The sequence below is a fragment of the Martes martes genome (genome assembly GCF_963455335.1).
Source record: "Martes martes genome assembly, chromosome: 12".
Lineage (NCBI taxonomy): Eukaryota > Metazoa > Chordata > Mammalia > Carnivora > Mustelidae > Martes > Martes martes.
In genome coordinates this window covers 95,434,946-95,454,065 of record NC_137900.1, presented here as the reverse complement: position 1 = coordinate 95,454,065, position 19,120 = coordinate 95,434,946, and the positions used below count along the sequence as shown (strand labels likewise).

The following is a 19,120-nucleotide window of genomic DNA, read 5'->3' as shown; positions in this document are numbered from 1 at the left end:
CTGGCTGGAGGGGCTGTGGCGAGGTCAGAGCCGCGGTAAATTGGGGGAGGGCCTCGATGGGGCTGCTCCCGGCTTCGGACCCGGCCCACCGGGAACAAACACTAGCGGCCCCTTGCCCACCGCTCGGGGGCGTCATGAAGAGACAACCTCAGAGACTTTCGGGGGTGGGAGGGAAACTGAGACCCAAAGTGAGTGGGGTGTGGTCAGGCCGCAGAGAGAGGGCCAGAGCCAGGCCGTGGGCAGCGAGGACCGCAAGACAGATGGGCAAGAACTCGATGCTGATTTGCTTCGGGAGTTTATTCTCAGAGCCAGGAGAAAGCCTGAGGGGGCAGAGGTGGGGGCAGGGAGGAGCCAGGGCTGGGAGCTTGGGGGTCTTGGAGGAAAGAGCAGAGCAGGGCAGGATGGCCAGGTCCTGAGGGCCGGGGTCACCTGGCAGAGAGAGGGGGACCAGTGGGTGGGGCAGGCAATACCGCCCCCCTCCCGGGCCACAGGGGAGCAACCCTCTCCAGGAACCCCCTTCCCGCCGACCCTGCCAGTTCCTATCCCAGCCTCCAGCTCCTCTAACCCCCAGGAATCTCGTGAACCCGGTGGAGCCCCCCCCCTTGGGCAGCCCCATGTGCCTGGGGCCACCCTTGCATGGGGGTCGGTGGGGGCGCGTGCGCTGGCAGGTGTGAGCGGGGACTGCGGGGTGAAGCCGGCCCCCAGCCGGCCACACTCACCTACTCGTGCTCCCCCATGCATTTATCTGCCAAGAAAGACCCCCCGGGACTGTGGTCAGTGCCCCAGGTCAGGGCCACTTTCCCCGCCCCCTCTGGCAGCCCTGGAGAGCTGGTCCAGAAGTCCTGAGTCCATCACACTCCTCCAAGGTGGGAGGAGTCCTGCCCCCACCTGGGCCGGAGCAGGCTGCCTGCCTCAGGGAAGCCCTGGGCCCTGAGCCCCCGTGTGCTCCTGCAACATCCCCCCCTCCACCGGTTCTGATTCTAGTGCCCGCCTCCCACCATGCTGGGGACCCTGTGTCCCGAGGGCTGTCCAGGGGCCTGGAACGCCAGCTGCTTGGTGAAACTGGGGAGGTGGGAGGGGAGTTTTCCTGCAGAAGGAGTACCTTCCCGTGTCCCGCCCAGGGGCTGCAGGCCAAGGTCTGGGGTGAGGACAGGCTGCCCCCAGTCCAGAGGCCACAGTGTGAGATCACGGTCCGTGGGCGGTCTGGCCGGATGCACCACACCCCCAGGATCAGGACACTGTCTGCCTCAGATCTGACCTTAATCCCCTCCCCATCAGATTAGCAACCCCCCTCACCGGTCTGCGGCAGGAAGACAATGGTGTCCTCTGTGAAGCCCTGGGTCTTGGCAAAGGTGCTAAATTTCTCCTTTATCTCGGCCCTTGGGGTCTGGGTGCGGCCTGCGGTGGGAAGGAGAAGCCGCTGGCCTCTGGTGGGGGAGGACCCAGGCGGCCCCACCCCCTCGGCCTGGGGAGCCCCCCTGCAGGCAGCCATCTCAGGCCGGACTGTGAGTCCCCATGTGGGGTGCGTACTGTAGAGGGTGGCCATGTGGAAGTCCCGGCCAAGGCCTTTGGTGCCCGCGGTGTAGAGAAGCGCAAACTCGTCATAGTCTGTCGTCACCACCCACACGTCGTGGGTGCTGCCCCAGTCTGGGAAGCCGGGAGGGAAGCCGGGTTGGGAACCCTGATCGCAGACCTCCAGCCCACCTCTGTCCGGGAAGGGGTGCTCTCTCCCTGGGCCGGCCGTGGGAAGGAGCCGGGGAGGACCCCCCTCCGAGAGAGACAGGTGGCCAGCCCCCAGCTTCCTGCCCAGACAACCCTGAACTCTGCAGGTCCAGGGCCCTCCAGCCAGAAATCCAGGGGGTCAGCAGACACACAGGATCAGAACATTAGGGGTCACGGTGCACCCACAAACCCCTCGGCCAGAACTGGGAAGAAGAGGAAAGATTTCCCAGGGGGGAGCCATCCCCAAGGAAGGGGTAAATGGTGGGCTGGGGAGTGAAGAGGCCCCTGGCCCCGCTCCTGGGCTGGGAGACCGTGGCGAGGAGTGGGAGGGTTGGGGGCTACTTGTGTGTGCTTCACCTGAGGAAATACCATTATGGGGGCAGGGAGGGGCCTGGAGGTCAGCCCCAAGGAGGACGCAGTGCCAGTGCGGAGAGAGGGTTCGTGGACCCCCCGCCCGAGCCTGGGCGGGTCCAGGCCAGACCGTGGGCTAGCAGACCCCTGTGGAGGGGCCACGAGCCCGCCCCCTGTACTGCTGGCGCCGGCGGGTCTCCCGGCCTGAGCTGGACCCAGGGGGCCCTAGAGGGAGCCCCACTCACGGGGGCTGGTGTAGCTGTAGCAGCCCGGGGCTCCTGCCGGCCGCAGCAGTAGGGTCCTCGTCTCACACTGCTCTTTCCTGGGGGCAGGCCACCGAAGGGGTCAGGGGTCAGGCCAGGGGCTGTCCCTAGACCGTGGCCCCGGGGCGGGGAGCGCCCGGCCCGCCGCCCCACCTGAGGAAGGTGGAGGTGAGGTTGAGGCCTCCATCTGCAGTCGGGGCCACCACGGACATGCACATGGACAGCGCGCTCTTCTTCTCCCGGAACCAGCTCGAGTTGGAGGCGAGGCCCGAGGTGAACCAGCGCCCCAGGAACTGCGGCGAACGGACCCGCCCGGGTCGGCCAGGACCCTCGCGGGCGGGCCTGGCGGGCGGCGGGGAGTGGGGCGTGGGGCGTGGGGCGTGGGGCGTGGGGGAGCCCGCCCCCGCCCCCGCCCCGCCCCGCCCCTCCAGTCGGGCCCTGCCCCCCGGCCCCGCCCCGCCCCCGCCCCCCTCCCGTCCCCTCCCCTCTCCTCCCCGACGGCCTCCAGTCGGGCCTGCCCCCCCCCCCCGCCCCGGCCCCGCCCCGCCCCCGCCCCTCCCCTCCCGTCCCCTCCCCGTCGGCCTCCAGCCGGGCCCCGCCCCCGGCCCCGCCCCGGCCCGCCCCGGGTCCGGCCGGGCTGGTAGCGGGGCGGGAGGGGGCGACAGAGGCCGCCGGGGCGTCCCTAGAGGGACTGGGGCGGGCCGTGCTGCCCGGGGCCGGCCGCGGGGCGCGCGCGACGCTCGGGTTTGCGCGGCCGTCCGGGTGGCCGTCCCCGTCGCGCGCTCGCACCGTGTGACCCGGGACCCGGGTGTGGAACGTGCGCCCGTTCCCTCGGGCGTCGTGAGCTTGGCGGAGAGGGGGACGCGCCGGGATGGTGCGGGCGCGCGTGTCCGCACGTGGCGTGTGCGCGCTCACGGACGCGCGTGCTTCCCTGCCGGCCGGGGAGTCGCGGCTCTGCTCTCTGGGTTGGCGGGTGGCCGCAGGCGGGGGGACCGGGGCCCTTCTGGTCAGCCTCCTTCTACTCAGCTCCCTTCCCAGGAAGACGGCTCGGCTCCAGAGAGCGCCCCCGTCCCCTGACAGGGCCCTGTGCCGCCTGGGGTCTGGGCAGGGGTGCCCCTCACCTTGTCCTGTTGGAAGTTGGGCTGCAGAGAGACCTGGGGCTGAGCCCGCGTCTGCAGAACCCCCAGGACCCCCAGCAGGACCAGTCCCATCCGCAGCGTGTGCAGAGCGGCCATCGTCCTGGAGCTGAGTGTGTGACCAGGGCCTGTGATGCCAGCGGCGCAGGCAGAGGGAGGGGAGGCGGCAGGACGAGCAGAGGCCACTGGAGAGACCCTATATATGGGCCTGGCTTGGCCTCCACCCAGAGCCCAAGGACAGCCCACTGGAGGCTCGTGATGCCTGATGCCGTGATGCTGGGGGAGGACAGGGCGCTGGAGGCCAGCTGTAGCCTCGCCCCCCGCAGGGCTGCTTATGTAAGAGGCTCTGACCACGGCCTGGGCCCTGCCACCTGCCGCTGAGTGAGGGCAGAGGCTCCTGCGAGGCTGGTCCTCTCTCCAGTCCCAGAGATGCCGCCCAGCGGCCCGGATGGGGGTAGGGAGCACGTGTCTTGGCACTGCCTTGCCTGGGACCTCTGAGCATGTCTCATCTGGGGCTGGGACCCCCTCCCACAAGCCCTCCCATCATTCTCTCTCACTGCCCAGGGACCCTGGGGGGTGCGGACTTGCATTGTATGAGTTTGGTTCTGAAAGGCCCAGTGGGCTGGATGGTGACAGCCCAGTTGGGCCGCAGTAACCAAGGTAACCAAGCGGGGCCCGAAGGCCAGGCGTGCTGGGCACAGCTTCCCCCAAGCCAGCTGCTGGAGCTGTGGTTGGAGTCCCCCTGGGTACCCTTCTCAGCCTGGGGCACCCCAGCCTTGGGCACAAGCCCACCCTTTGTGTGAGCTTTCAGTTACACTGGTCCTGCCCCTGCCCGGCAGTCTGGCCCGGGAGCGCCATGGGGGACTCGGGCCGTTAGCGGCTGCACACAGAGATGGTGTCTCCCTGCCCGCAGAGGCCTCCTTGGGTGGACAGGCTGTCTCTGAGGTCCTGCGCCCTGTTGAGCCCTCGCAGGTGACCCTGTCCTTCTGCTTCAGCCCCAGGTCGTCCCAGGCCGGCGGGGGCTCAGCGCAGGGCAGCTCTGACCACTGTGAGCAGGAGAGGTGTGAGGGTCTTGGGGGAGGCGAGGAGGCTGGGCCCTGGCCCTGGGAGGGGAAGGGGGGCAGGGGAAAGAGTTCCTGTGTGTGGGGCGCAGACACAGAGGGGTGGTAGCTGTGGTTAGTGCGGGGACAGGGGCTGGTCATCTGCAGACACAGGCCTAGCCCATTCGGGGGGTGCAGACCCCCCTCTGCGGCTTCTGCCCAGAAGCTGGATTCTTGGCAGCCCTGGCCTCTGGCTTTGGACAGGCCCCAAGGCTGTTCAGAAATGATCAAGGGGGAGGCGTGGGGTCAGGTCAGCTCCCTGAATGGGACCAGCGTGAGCATGGCCACCCACCTTGTGAGGGCAGGAGGGCAGGTACCAGGCCCAGGGGTCCCGGCAGGGTGGGGACATCTGCACCGCAGTCCCCCCCCACTTCCTGGCCCTGGCTAGCCCCTTGCCCTGGGGCCATTGCCCGGGGGGAGGCGGGGGGCGCTGAGCCTGTCCTGGTGGGACTGGCCTAGTCTCCCCTTGGGAAGCTGGGATCTCAGAAATCCTGGGAAAACAAGCGTGGCGGTTCTGTGGAAGTGTGGAGAGTGGGCTGCCGGGTGGAGGGGGCCGCGCAGCCGCGGGTCTGGAGCTTCTTCCTCCCCCCTCCCTGCACCTTCGCGCTGCAGCCCTGACATCCAGGCCAGGGACAGGGACATGAAGCACCCTCCCTCCAGTGGCCCGGGGGGGGGGGTAGGGGAGTGCAGACGGGAACACCCTGGGCCCCTCAGCTGGGCGGCCTGGGGGGACAGCCAAGTGGGTTCCTGAGCTGGCAGGGGGCTCTTGGCCTCTCAGGCAGAGGTCAGTGGGAGGGGGTGGGGTGGAGAGACAGGAGACACCTGAGAGGGAAATGGGAGTGGGGGGGGCGGCGGTGCAGGGGAGGGGGGCGGCGGTGCAGGGGAGGGGGCGGAGGCTGGCCTGAGACTCCCACCTCCACCCTGGCTCCTTGGGTGCCATCCATGGCCTGGGCTGTGGGACAACAGTCCGTCAGAACAGGCAGGATTTGGGGTGCTGACCCCAAGACTCTGCAGTGCCCCTGGGCTGTCCTGGGAATCGGTCTGGGAGTTCCCTCCAGGATGGGACAGGGGCAGGAAGAGGAACGCCGAGGAAGACCTGGGGGACAAGGCTGCACCCCCAGGTGGGCACTGGGCTGGCAGCCCTTTGGCCTTAGGGAGGCTCCGTGGCTCTCTGTGTGGCCGGGCCGCAGGTCCCTTAGCAGCCCAGGCTGCCCTGAGACAAGGACACCTCCGCCAGTGGTGAGCATACGCCTGGGGTGAGGCAGTAAGTTGACCCAGGGTGGTGGGACCCAGAGTCAGGGGGAAGAGGCGACCCAGGACAGCAGGATCCTGGAGCTATGGCCCTGAGCGGCTCTCATCTGGGAAGGCTGGGCTAGCCTGCCGGGAGGGGCCCTTGTGACCAGACCCCCGGGGGTCCCACACATCCTGGTGGGATGAGGTTTTCCTGAGGACAGAGTGGCTCCCGGGAGCCCCAGTGTCCCGTCCTCAGACCTAGCGTCAGGGACCGCGCCCTCCTCCGCCATTTCCCTGGTGGTTAGCCCAGGCCTGCTGTCCCCCCCATGTCCCTTCTCCCCCAGGTGGCCGTGAGCAGTGGGGCGGGGAATGCTGCGGTGGTGGGGGTGGTCCAGAGGCCAGAGTCTGGGACTCGGCTGCTCGGTCCCCCTATGGCCCAGGTGGCCTTCTGTAAATACGGTGGGGTACGGGGCCTGACCTCACACCCCCTCTCATGGAGGCCCCCGGGGCAGGGCAGGGTGGCCGCTCTCGTCTGGGGCCTCTGAGAGTGGGGTCAGGACTCCGGGAGGGACTGGTCTCCCCCAGGAGACCCTCCAGGCCACCCAGCAGCTCCTGCTGGGGCAGCCCAGCCGACGGCTAAAGGAGCAGCTCCCTCTGACCCGGCTGACCTGGTTGGGCAGGGACGGGGGGAGCCTGGCTTGTGGCCGCCTTCCTGAGCCTCAGCTTCCCCATCTGTGCGGAGGGCCTCAGGCCCCTCCCTCCCCTCTGCTCCGGACCCTCTCAGGCGCTCCCCCAGGGGCCCCTCCGGGCCCTCACCCGTTCTTTCCTCAAGGGGACCCTGAGCAGAGCGGGGACGGTAGAGGCCTGGGCCTGGCCCAGCCCGAGGGCCTGAGGGACAGTTTCGGGGCTCAGGGAACAGGTGCCACAGGGTCTGTGGGGCTGGCAGGTAGAGGGGGCAGCGGGAGCGTGACTCCTGGGCTGCAGGGTCCGGGCGTGTGACGGAGACCTGGGAGGCGGGAGGGGCGCCCGGAGCCCGCTGAGCCGGCCCTCCGTGCCTCCTCCAGTCACGGGACTCCCCCTGCACTCTGCGTCCCCCTGCCCCCAGTCACTGTGCTCCGAGCTGAGCCCTGTGCGGTCAGCAGCTCCGAGCTGGGCCGTCTCTGCTGCACGGGGGCCCCTGCTCAGCTGACGTGCGGCTGGGGGATGGGGGGTTCGTCCGTGCCGGATGCTGGCGCTGGGGAGGCCCCTCCTGGAGACCGTGTGTGGCTTGGCAGGTCTCAGGGACAGGGTGGGGGTGGCTGACGGTGCGCGTTCCTGACCCGTGAGCCCGTGGCACGGGGGCCGGCCTCTCCCGCAGCACCCAGCTCGCTCAGGCCACAGAGAGGAGGCTGAGCGCCCCAGGGCCCTGCAGCCCAGGCGCGGGGCTGAGGACGGGCACCTGGCCTGAGGACAGCTGGGGCAGGAGGGCGCTCTGATGGCAGAGCGGTGGGGGGGGGGAGGCGGGACGGCAGCGTCCCCCGCAGATGGCTCTCCAGGGCTGAGGCTGTCCAGGTGCCCTGATGACTTCTCACTGACCTGCTGCTGACAGTGTCCTCTGGCCTCAAACGAGGGACTCACAGGGACCTGTGGACCCCACCCACCTTCTTGGCAGTCAGCTCCCCCCAGTCTGTGAGAAGGGACCTTGAGGGGGCCCTGAGCTGCTGGGCAGGGGTGGCCCCCGGACAGCTGGACCCACCCTGCCACACTGCCCCGGGGCTCACCCCCGCCTGGATGCTCTTGCTTTGGGAAGTGTCGAGGAGGCTGGCTGGTGAGTCCTCAGAGGATTTAAGTCTGGAAGAGGCCGTGCCCTGGCTCAAGGAGAAGCTGCTAGAGAAAATCCCTGAAGGCCTTATCCCCTTCCCCCGAGCCCTCCCCAGACGCGGTCAGTAGCATCTCTGGGCTGTACTGGGACCAAAGGCCGCCTTGGGCAGGTGGCCAGGAGCCAGCACTTGCCTAAAGCAGAGAGCTGGGGGTAGCGTGGTTAGTGCCTCTGGGTCGGGCACTGGGACCCAAAGAGGAAGGGGGGGTGCCAGGTCCAGCTCAGAGCTCAGAGCTCCGCCCCGGCCAGGAATGCTCTCTGTCCCTCCTCTCCCTGACTCCCAGGCCAGCCCAGCCTCCACGGCCACGCTGGGAGAGAGAGCTGCCAGGTTGCCAGGTGTCCGCAGAGAGAGGACAGAGACAGGAGCCGTGCAGGGGAAGTGCGGCCTGCATGGTCTGGGCAGAAATCCAGAGTCGACCTCATGCGGGGGCCCCTGAGTCCCGTCGAGACCTTACGTGGAAGGGCGGCTTTCCCGTGGGGGCCCTGGGTGAGGCTGTGCCTCGTTTCCAGACCCCGCCAAAAGATGGTCAGGGTAAGCCGAGGCCACTCCTGGCCAGCAGGAAGCCAGGGCTGGGGGCTGCCCCGGGAAGGGGTCCGGCCCCCACCGTGCTCCCGCACACCCCCCTCCCCCCATAGCTGTGACACTCAGGGTGACCAGGGCAGATGGCTTCCAGAAGGGTCCAGCCAGGCAGTGGTGGTGGGTGCCAGAGCCTGCCCGTCACCTGCTTGAGGGCTGGGGGAGAGGGCTTTGGGCAGGTTAACAGATCGGCCCTCCTGGGTCCCCATCAGCTCACCTGGGCATCCCTCGTCCCAGAGGCCCGGAAGCCTGAAGGACAGTTTTGGGCAGAGCCTTGCTTACTCAGGGCCCCAGTGGAGTCTCCTGATTCTGGAAGATTTCTTGACTCTATGACGGGGCCACATCAGGCTGGTCCAGGCGTCCACAGGAGTTCCTGGTCCCAACAGAGGAAAGCAAGGCTGCTACTGGGGCCCAGGGTCCGAGTCCTTGGTCCTTGGCTCAAGCCTGCCCCTGAGGTGGGTGCTCCTGCCTTTCCCTGGGGGCCCAAGGTGACTCCAAGGGGAGGGGACCACAGTTCCGAGCAGGCCCAGCAACAGGGTGGTCACCTGGAAGGGCCGGGGGGCTCTGGGCCCTGTGGGGCCGGGCAGCGGGCACCCTGGCACGGGCCCCCATCATGGCACCCGGGGAGGCCCTCCAGGGGCCTGCATGACCCTGCTCCCCGGGCTCCTGGCTGGCCTCTGCTAGATGCCGTCCACGGTGGCTCTGTTGGTCCTGAGAGCCCAGGACCGCGGCCGGCCCTCTGGTGAGGGGCCTCGGGGTTAAGTGAGGGGAGAGGACGCCCCACTCCCACCTGCGCTAGAACCTGTGCCCTGGGAGCCGGCTGCAGCCTGGCCTGCTGCCCTCACCCACCCCGCGGGTCATCGGGCGGTCGTGCTAGCTCCTCCTGGCACCAAGTGTTCATTTCTGTTGGGGGAGGAGTGTGGTGGACAGAAGCGCCTCGGGGGACAGGGCACAGCAAGGCCTTGATGGGCAGTGGGAACGGTCTCGCTAGAGGGAAAGCAGCAGCCCAGTCCGACAGCCGCCGGTCTCGGGCCTGGAAGTTACTCTGGCCGCGGTCTCCGGCGGGCGAGTGGGGCCCGGCCTTCGCCAGGGATGACCCTGCCTCCCCTTCCACGCACCTGCCCTCCCAAGGGGGTGCCCCGGCCTCTGGCCAGGTCCTGCTGGAGATCTCGCGTCTGCACACCCCCACCCTGTCCAGGGGCCAGCTGGGCTCCCACCCCGGGGCAGAGGTGGGCCTGGGGCTAGGACTGGCTCTCCTGGAGGGCACGTGGGAAGGGGTGACCGTGGGCCCAAGGGACCCAGGTCGGGCCTGCTCTAGTAGCAAAGAGAAGGGACACTGGGGGGCCCCCCACCCCCAGAGTTAGAGAGGGCCGGTAGTGGGTCTGCAGGGGCTGGGGGTCCGGAGGCTGGGAATGTCCGCTGTCTTGGCTGAGCAGACGCAGGAAGGGAGCGCGAGGTGGAAAGGAGGCAGCGGGGCTGTGGCTGCACGGGGCGGGGCCCCACGGGTGGCTGTGCCCCCTGGGCCTGGAGCCAGGAGGGCTGAGGTCACAGTTGGTGAAAAAATGAGGACAGGGAAGGGGCGACTGGGACCATGGTGGGGCCCAGGGGAGGCTGGCCACTGGGGACAGAGGCCAAGGGAGGTCACAGGTGCCATGGCCTGGAGTCTGGCTTCTGGACTAGGAGGGTACATGCTGTGCCCACTCCCAGACAGAGGCTTGTCATTTCCTGTGTGGGAGCACCAGTCACGGAGCCCAGCTGTCCCAGAGTGGCCGGGACAGCTGTGCCTGGGACTTCGCCTGGCCACGGGGCAGGGAGGTTCAGCCTTAGATGAGCCCAGAGCCAGAAGAGCGGTTGGGATGGGTTGGGAGGGGTGAGGCTGGGAGGCAAGTGGGAGTAGGGGCCGACCTGCCCGGACTGGGCCCGGGACCCCACGCGGGGCTCGGTTTGCGGGGCTGAGATCTGGGCCTGCGGGCTCTGCTCCCAGGTCCCCTAGGCCTCGGGCAGTGCCGTGCTTTGTCAGGCCACTGACTGTTGGGGTTTCGGGCTGGAAGGATCTGGGAAGAGGGGTGTGGACACCCTGGGGGGGCTCGTGTGGGGCAGCCGTCCTGCCCGAGCCTGGCCAGACGCAGGGGAAGAGCTTTGCCGGGTGGGGAGGAGGGGGAGACATTGGGCTTCTCCTTGGATTTGGGAAGGGGCGAATCACATCACGCTGGGTGGGCAGCTGCTGAGGGGCTCCTAAGGCGAGGGTTCTGGAAGGCGGCAGACTCACGTGCCCCCGCAGGCCGGGGGATGGGTGCCTTGCGGGTGAGGCTCTGCAGGCCCAGGCCGGGGCTCGTGCCAAGCCCTTGAACGGTCTCCCACTGTTTCTGCAGTCCAGGGTGGATGCTACGGAAAGAGGCCAGCCACAGCCAAGGTCGCCTGTCAGTGTCGGGCCCAGGGCAACCTCCCCAGCCTCCAGCTCTCGCTGGGTCGTCAGTGCTGCTGGGGGAGGGGCTCCCGGGCCCAGGCTTCCCAGGGCAGGGTGGGCTCTGCCCACCCCCAGCACCCATGGGAAGGCAAGCGGGAAGGCCGCGATGTCCAGCACTTGGGGGGCGACCGCGGACCGTGGCTTCAAGGTCACGGTCCCCGTATGAGGACGGCAGGGCTGGCATCTCTCCCAGCCCAGGTGGAGGGAGACCTTCATCTCTGCCTGGACAGGGTCCCTCCTTCCCTCCTCCCGGGCTCAGTCCCCAGCCTCTACGTAGGTGTGGGGGGTGCCGTTCCCCTGCCTCACTGGGCGCACACCCCACCCCCGGAAGTAAAGAGGTCTGCGGGGTCAGGGCTCTGAGCCCTGCAAACCAGCACCCGGGGTGAGGGAGACGGCTGCACCCTCCCCTCCCGTGCCCCTGCCCATGCTCTGTCCTGGCCCCTCTCCGCCCCTCCCTGCGGCCCTGAGAGCGCACAGACTCGGCCATCCCCAGATGGCTCCAGGTGGGGGCCTCCTGGGCGCCCGCGGCCCCACAGTAGGGCAGCTCCCAGCACCCAGGGCAGCCCTGCCGAGTCTGCCTGGGGCTGGCCCCGCCAGGCCAGTGGGGACCAGGGAGTGGTGGACGCCGTGCTCGAGGGCCCCATTCACGAGCTGCCTCTCAGTCCCAGAGGGCTTTCTGGGAGGTGAGGCCCAAAGCAGGCCCCAGAGATGCGGGCCAAGCTGTATTTGTGGGAGACGAGAGGGCGGGGCGCCGCGTCCTCCACACTGAACCCCAGGAGTGCGGTCCGCTCCCAGGAACAGCCCCGGGCCTCCCCCCAGTTCCCCAGCCACGGGCCCCAGGAGCAGCTTATGGCCCTCTCCAGTGGGGACAGAGCCAGGGGACCCTGCTGACGTGCACAGATGCTCCAGGGACATCTGCTGCCCAGGGTCTCAGAGGGCTGGCAGCTGAGAGAGTGGAAAAAACCCAACTCCCAGTTAATCCACACAAACCCAAGAAATAAAATAACTTCCTTCAAAACAAAACAGCTTCCTGCCAGAGCGTTCCTGCTTGATACAGGCTGTCCGGCCCACGGGGAGAGCTTTCCGAGGAGACACCGAAGAGACGTTTCAGAACAGAGGGATGGAATGTGCACCTGTGCGTGTGTGCATGTGTGTGCCCGTGTGCACGTGCGTGTGCCCGCGCGTGCATGTGCGCCTCCCTGTGTGTGCGTGCATGTGTGCGTGTGGGTGCCCTGTGTACATGTGTGCCTGTATATGCTTATGTGTATATGTGCCCATGTGTACATGTGTGCCTGTGCAACTCTGCATGTGCGTGCCTGTGTGTGCTCATGTGTGCCTGTGTGTGTGCCTGTATAAGGCGCCTGTGTGGGCCTATGTGCACGTGTGTATGCATGTGTGTATCCATGTGCATGTGCACACGTGTGTAACATGTATAGATGCGTTGCGTGTGTACGCACATGTGCATGTGGGTGCCCGTGTGCCTGTGTATGATTGTGTATGTGCCCGTGTGCTTGTGTGTGTGCATGTGTGTGCCCATGTGTGCACGTGTGCATGTGTGCCTACATGCGGTAGAGACGGTGTTTCAGTGCCCCCCCATAGCCTAGGAACCTTAGTTAGCTCACCAGGGAAGGGGGGTGTGCGGTCAGACCCCCCCTTATGTTCCTCGGGTCCCGGTGCCCAGGCCTGTCTGTACCCAGGATGGTCCCATGGTGGCAGAACCAACAGCTTCCCTTCCCCAAGCCCCACTCCCGTTTCCAGTCTGCCGGGGGGACATCAGAAGTGGTCTCCGGATGGCCGCCTGGAGACGACCCCTGCGTCTTCCAGGGGACCGTGGGGAGTGGGTGATGCTGGACACGCTGGCACCCAGCCCTGGGACGGTGCAGACAGAGCTCTGGCCGCGGGCACCCTGGCTTCAAAAGCCTTCTCCGGTGAGCCCAGTAGTGAGGAAGGAAGGGGTGTGATCACGCTGGGGTGCTCTGGGTGCTGGGCAGGGAAGGCTGGTGAGCTCCGCACACTCCCAGGGTCTGTGCCTTCCCCTAGCTCCCAGTCAGCTCACGGGGGGGCGGGCTGGGGGAGTGCGGCCTGCCGGCACCGAATGTCCCCTCCGTGCTGGGCTCTAACCCCTTCGGCCCCACTGCCCGTCAGAGGGCCCCATGGAGGGGGCAGCTGGGTCCTGGAGGCCTCACCCAGCCCCTGTTCCTGGGAACTTGCCCCCTTACCGGGCACCCCACACGCCGGGCACCCCACACGCAAGCTGCACCCTCTTCCCTTCCCAACAGAGGTGTCCCAGACACACAGAAACGCGGACACCCAGGAAGGAGGTCCCCGTCCCTCCCCACACCCCAGGACGAACAAAGGGCTTTCTCCTAAAGGCCTGCCTCTCCACCAGCACCTCGCCACACCCTGACGGGGCGGCCGATCCCGTGTGCGGTAGCATCTCCTTCGCTATGGTGCAGGCGCACGGGGGCGCCCATGAGGGGACGCGCGGGGCATCAGCAACCAGGCCCAAGTCACTCACAGTGTGGGGGGCGCAGGGCCCAGAGCGGGCACGAGACCTCAGGGCCTAGACACGGGTGCAGGCAGGAGCGGGGTGGGAAGGGCTCCAGCCAGCTCTGCACCCACAGGTGCGGTCCCCCAGGCTGCCCACTCGGCCCCTACACTGTACACGGACCCCCGGTCCACCTGCTCCCTCCCTTCCTCTTCCAGGAAACAGACCCCGGGGAGGAGGGGGGCTGCTCCACGCACAGCAGGCCCAGATGATACCAGGGCTCCAGCAGGCACAGGGCCCAGAGCAGGGGCCGGCTGCACGGTCCAGCCAGCAACTTTCCCAGGGCCCTCGGCTGCCCTGTCCTGGGCCAGTGTTCTGGGAGGAGCCCAGCCTGGTCTTCCCTCCCACGGCCCCCATCCCTGAGGGACCTGAAAATGTCCTATTCCTGCCGCCCGGCTCCCAAGCTCTCTGCTCAGTGATGCCCCCGAGCCTTGCCCTGTGGCTGGGCCCAGGCCCCCGTGCCCGCCCGCACTCCAGGCCCCGGAGAGGGCTGCTGTTTACTAAGGGAGGCGTGTGGGCCTCTCCGGCAGCGCCGGCCGCGCTCTCTCCCTCCTTGTGCTTCCGTTTCTGCTGTGGTCCCTCCGCGGCCGTATTATCGTCGCACACGAATTTAGAATTCTCGTATGTTCTTGATGGGTTCAACCTACTTTATGATGAAATAACCGGGGATTTCTTTTTTTTTTTTTTTAAGATTTTATTTATTTATTTGACAGAGAGAGACAGCGAGAGAGGGAACATGAGCAGGGAGAGCGGGAGAGGGAGAAGCAGGCCTCCCGCCGAGCAGGGAGCCCGATGCGGGGCTCGATCCCAGGACCCTGGATCATGACCTGAGCCGGACGCTTCACCCACCGATTCGCCGGGCGCCCCTGTTCTCACTTTCTTGACATCTCTTTCGGTTTTCATCAATTCATTATTTCACTTCTATTAACACAGGGCATTGGGGTACGTGTGTGTGCGCGTGTGTGCGCGTGTGTGTGCAGGTGCACATACAGATGTTAGCAGCTGTGGCCAATACTACAGCTTCGATTTGACAAAGTCGCGTGGACGCCTTTCCGTCCTCCCCAACGACGCTGTCTTCGTCTGATCTAGAATCGATACGTTCAGTCCCTACACGTCGAGGCTGCTGTTCTCCGCGGCCAAGGCTGAGCCTCAGGTGACCCGTCTGCTCGCGGCCGGCCATGCGGCCAGCCCGCTGGGACTCCGGCCTCGGTCTGGGCCCTTGATTCGCCCCTGAAGCACTTCCTTTAGGGTTTTCCTTATAGGGCCCCCTTTTTTATAAAGGATTTATATTTGTTCGTCTGAGAGGAGAGCCGGGAGGCAGGAGCAGAGGGTGAGGCTGACTCCCCGCTGAGCCCGGACCCCGATGCGGGGCTCGACCCCACCACCCTGAGATCGTGCCCCGCGCCGAAGTCGAGAGTCAGGCCCTCAGCCCACGGAGCCCCCTGCGCCCCGTCCTGGCCTCTCTCGGTGGCGCGGCTTTCTCCTCCCGCAGAACCTGCGAGCGGCGGGCGCGTCAGGACCTGAATGGGGGCGCCTGGGGGGCTCAGTCACTTAAGTCCTGACTTTGATCTCAGCTCAGGTCTTGATCTCAGGGTGTGAGTCCACGCAGGGTGTTGGGCTCCATGCTGGGCCTGCTGAAAAAACAAAAGAAGGAGAAGTGCCCTTGGCTGCCGCCTGACCTGGGAGTGACCTGGGGTAGGTGGCCCTGGGTCTGTAGGAGACTCGAGAGACCGCACTGTGCGATCCCAAATCGGGCCAAACTCCTCCACTGAGACGGAATTCGACCTGTGGCTGCCGGGGCAGAGGCTGGAGAGGGCCGGTTGCACGTGGTCTCCCAGGAGCTCTCTGGGATGCTGGAATGTTCTGCATCGGGCCGAGCTGTGTTTACACAGGTGTCCGCGTGGTCCCGACTCATCAGAGCAGCCGGCGAAGTCGTGTCCATCCCCGTGACTTCAGATCTGAGCCCAGATTTTATTTTTGTTTTTGTGGAGATTATTTATTTACTTGAGAGAGAAAGAGAGCGAGAACACAAGCCGGGGGGAGGGCCCGCGGGAGAGGCAGACGCCCCGCCGAGCAGGGAGTCCAAACGGGGGCTCAATCCCAGGACCCCGAGACCGCGACCTGAGCTGAAGGCAGACGCTGCACCAAAGGAGCCCCCAGGCGCGCCCTCAGTTCGTATTTTAGAAATAAGGTCTAGGGGCGCCTGGGTGGCTCAGTGGGTTGAAGCCTCTGCCTTCGGCTCAGGTCATGATCCCGGGGTCCTGGGATCGGACCCTGCATCGGGCTCTCTGCTCCGAGGGGAGCCTGCTTCCCCCTCTCTCTCTGCCTGCCTCTCTGCCTACTTGTGATCTCTGTCTGTCAAATAAATAAATAAAATCTTAAAAAAAAAAAGAAATAAGGTCTAAATGAGGACTTTTCAGACAAAACCCGAAGCAATGAGTCACCAGCACGTGTGCAGTGAAACACAGACACGAGGCAGGACCGAGCAGGAGGAAGGGCAGAGCAGGGCCACACACGGGCGCCACAGGCTCTGGGGACCGTGGTCTGCGTCACCCTCAACACATCTTGCGGGCGGAAAACACAGAATTAAAACACAGGACAGAAATAGAACAAAACCTCGGAGGGCAGCAGGGGCACCTGGAGGGCTCCGGCGGTTAAGTGTCCGACTCTGTTTCTGCTCAGGACGGGATCTCAGGGTCGTGGGATGGAGCCCCGTGCCGGGCTCTGCGCGGAGTGTGGGGTCCGCTTAACACTCTCCCTCCGCCTCTGCCTCCGCTTCTGTCTCTGCCTCCGCCTCTGTCCTCTAAAACAAAGGTCTTGAAGGGAGATCTGAACTCTCGTGTTCACAAGAGCCGAGGGACGGGAGCGGCCCGAGCGGCTACCGACAGGCCCACAGGTGAGCAGGACGCGGCCCGGCCACACCTCGGACCGTGACTCCCCCTTAAAAAGGAGGGGATCCCGGCACCCGCGGCCACGGGGGCGGAGCTGGAGGCCGCGGTGCCGAGTGCGGTCAGCCCGGCACGGACGGACCGGTTGTGTGTCGTGGGCGGAGACACCCAGGAGGCCGGAGGAGTCGGACACAGACGCGCCGCGGGGGTGCCGGGCGCAGGGTTTACGGGGACAGAGTCCAGCCCGGGAAGATGGACGAGCTCTGGGGACGGACAGGGAGGACGGCTGCACGAGTGTGAACGCACTGATGCCTCAGAAGTGGGTACTTAAAGAGGGTTTAAAAAACCCAACAAAGTGAGATTTACAAGTTAATAAAGAGAGAAAATGATGTCATAAAGAAACGAGTCCAACAGGTGGGGCGAGAGCACCCGTCTTCAGATGAGGGGACCCAGCTTGCCGTCTGGCGGCCCCGCAGGTGCCCGGCCCCTCCGCGCCCAGGCTGGTCCCACGGTGGCCACAGTCCACATCCGCCCTCTCCCAGAGCTGTCCAAACGTCCCTCCTGCTCCTGCCGCCCGGGCTGGTCCCCACCATGACGGTCAAGCCCTCAGCACACTCAGGTGCAGACATGGGGCCCAAAAGGTCGCTTGGCCTTGCCGGCTGTCCCTCCTGGGGGGCCACCTTCCCTGGAAGGGAGCCCCAGAGGCTGGGGAGGGCTCCCTGGCAGCGGGCCGGTTTCTCAGTCCGTCCAGACACAGTCCTGTCCTGTCCACCTTGCCGCCCTCGAGACCGTAGCAGCTGGGACGCAAACAGAGTGATGCGGGCCCACGGGGGCCCGGACCGAGTCCCCTCACACACCAGGCCCGTGGCTCAGGCTGGGCTCAAGGATGTCCACCTGGCCCCGCCTCGGGAGCGGGGACACAGTCTGAGGCCCTCCCCCACGCCTGCCCCGCCTGTCCCATGGCGGCAGCGCCCGCTGACCTGCTGGGGCTGCTTGGCTGAGAGAAATGGCAGACTGAGCCTCCCCGGGGGACTGGGACGCAAGCAGGGGCACGAACTTGGAGGTGGTCCTCTGGCCTCAGGTGCCAGCACCGAGCAGCCCCTGCCTGGGGACCTGAGGAGCCTGGGAGCCTGGGGCAGCTGGACCCAGCTGTGTCCTTGGCCCCAGGGTCCAAGCCTTTCCCACTTTACAGGGTTTCTGCCTGTCTAGGCCAGAATGGGGAGGTCCCCATAGCACTGAACACTCCTAGGGACAGGCCCGTACTGGTGCCACCCAGAATGTGGGGATGGACGTCCCGCTGCACAGCACACCTGCTCTCCCCGGCTCCCAGACGAGCTGTGGGGCCGGGGGCCGTCGAGGGGGTGTCCTGGGCAGCCGTGGCAACACTCAGCCCGCAGCTGCACTGACCCTGCAGAGAGACACGTTCGGCCACGGGGCCTGCTGGGACCCACAGCGCAGCCCCTCAGGAGTGGGGAGAGGGACACCTGCCCTCCGGTGACAGGGCTGGGACAGGAGCCGGGGGTGGTCACGGGCATCCTCCAGGGTCCTAAGTCCTGTGTGTCACTGAGGAATGGGGACACCCCAGGGACCCAGGCCCCCAGGCAGGGCTGAGAGAAAAGCCCAGGGGTCCTGAGTCGCTCAAAATCACGGCCTGCCCTTCGGACTGGTACACAAGGCGCCTTCTGTCCTTCCGCAGGAAGTGAAGACAGGGTCGCGTGCAGGGGTCTCTGTTTCCCTGGCTGTAGCCCTGCCTGTTCCCCTCTGCCCGGCCCCGGCCCCTCCTCTCAGGCCTGAGCTCCCGGCCCGTTCTGCCCCAGCCATGCCCGGCCAGCTCTCCGCCGGCAGGGGGGCTCGCCGGGACACCTGCCCGCGGGCCCAGGGAGGGCGCGCCGTGGGTTGCGGGGACGCCAGCGGGAAGGGCTATGGCCGGAGAAGGGCTAGAGGAGGCCTCTCCGTCGGGACGCTGGGGCAGCTGGCTTCCCCCCCATCCCAGACCTCCGGGGCCCTGCGTGGCTGCAGCGCACCCCCATCTGGGGCCTGGAACGCTCCTCCGGGAGGCAGCTCTGTGCTCCCAGGACCAGGGGAAGCCCTAGGCGGCCCATGGATGTCACGGTCACGGTACAGGGCTTTGTGTGGCCTCAGTGGAAAAGGCTGGGAGGAAGGCGTGACCCAGACCACGGGGAGTCTTTGGGGAAGGGCCCCTCCTGCCACCCAGAGCTGAAGCTGACGGGCCAGGTGGCCGCCAGATGGATGAAGACTGGCCCAGGGCCAGGGCCCGCCCACCTGCTTTTATCCCCTTCTGCTGACCCTGCCCTGAGGGAGGAACAGGGCCAGACCGGGGTGGGGAGGGGGGCACTCAGGCCGAAGAAATGCACTCTGGCACGGAGTGAGACGTCCAGTGTTCTTTGATCTCTGGTGGGATCAGCTTCCCCGCAGGCCCTGGGCTTGGCCTGCTGCCCCCTGCTTGGAGCTCCGTGGGGCCAGGATGGTGGGGTGGGGGCGGTGTGGAGCCTGGTCCTGTCTGGGACAGGGCAGCTGCCTCTTAGGTGTGCACAGACGGTTGGGGTCCTGGGCTGGGGCTCTCTGCACCTGAAGGATCCCTACACCCAGTGGGGGTCCGGCCCCCCCAACAGGAAGCCAAACCTCTCTGCCCCACCCCTCCCCCGCCCTCCAGGCTGGGGCACCCGTGTCTAGGCTGCTCCTCTTCTGGGGCCCCCGCCGCACCCCTCATGGCAGCTCCAGGGCTCTGGGGACTGGGGAGGTGGGGGGGTTCTGTGAACTCGTGTCGCTGGGGGCCGCGTGGGCAGGATGGAGAGGACCCTCAGGGACCCGCAGTGACCGGCAAAGACGCACTCCCGAGGAGACTGGCGGCTGCCGACAGGCCTGGTGGGCAGGGGTGGGCATGAGTGCGCTCGCAGGGCCCTCCCCTACTCGCACCTCCCCTCCCCACCCCAAGGTCACGGTGGCTCACGCGGCT

At 66.8% G+C, this 19,120-nt stretch overlaps 1 protein-coding gene across 1 annotated transcript; it reads right to left on the bottom strand.

Moving 5' to 3' along the window:
• Nucleotides 1-273: 273 nt before the first annotated feature.
• PTGDS (prostaglandin D2 synthase) lies at nt 274-3,641 on the bottom strand. Its single transcript, XM_080820492.1, has 7 exons — nt 3,458-3,641; nt 2,490-2,629; nt 2,319-2,395; nt 1,531-1,647; nt 1,297-1,398; nt 720-745; nt 274-429 (listed from the first exon to the last, which is right to left on the bottom strand). The coding sequence occupies exons 1-6, from the start codon at nt 3,569-3,571 to the stop codon at nt 720-722; spliced, it is 576 nt and encodes a 191-aa protein (XP_080676618.1). The 5' UTR covers nt 3,572-3,641; the 3' UTR covers nt 274-429.
• Between the last annotated feature and the right edge of the window lie 15,479 nt (nt 3,642-19,120).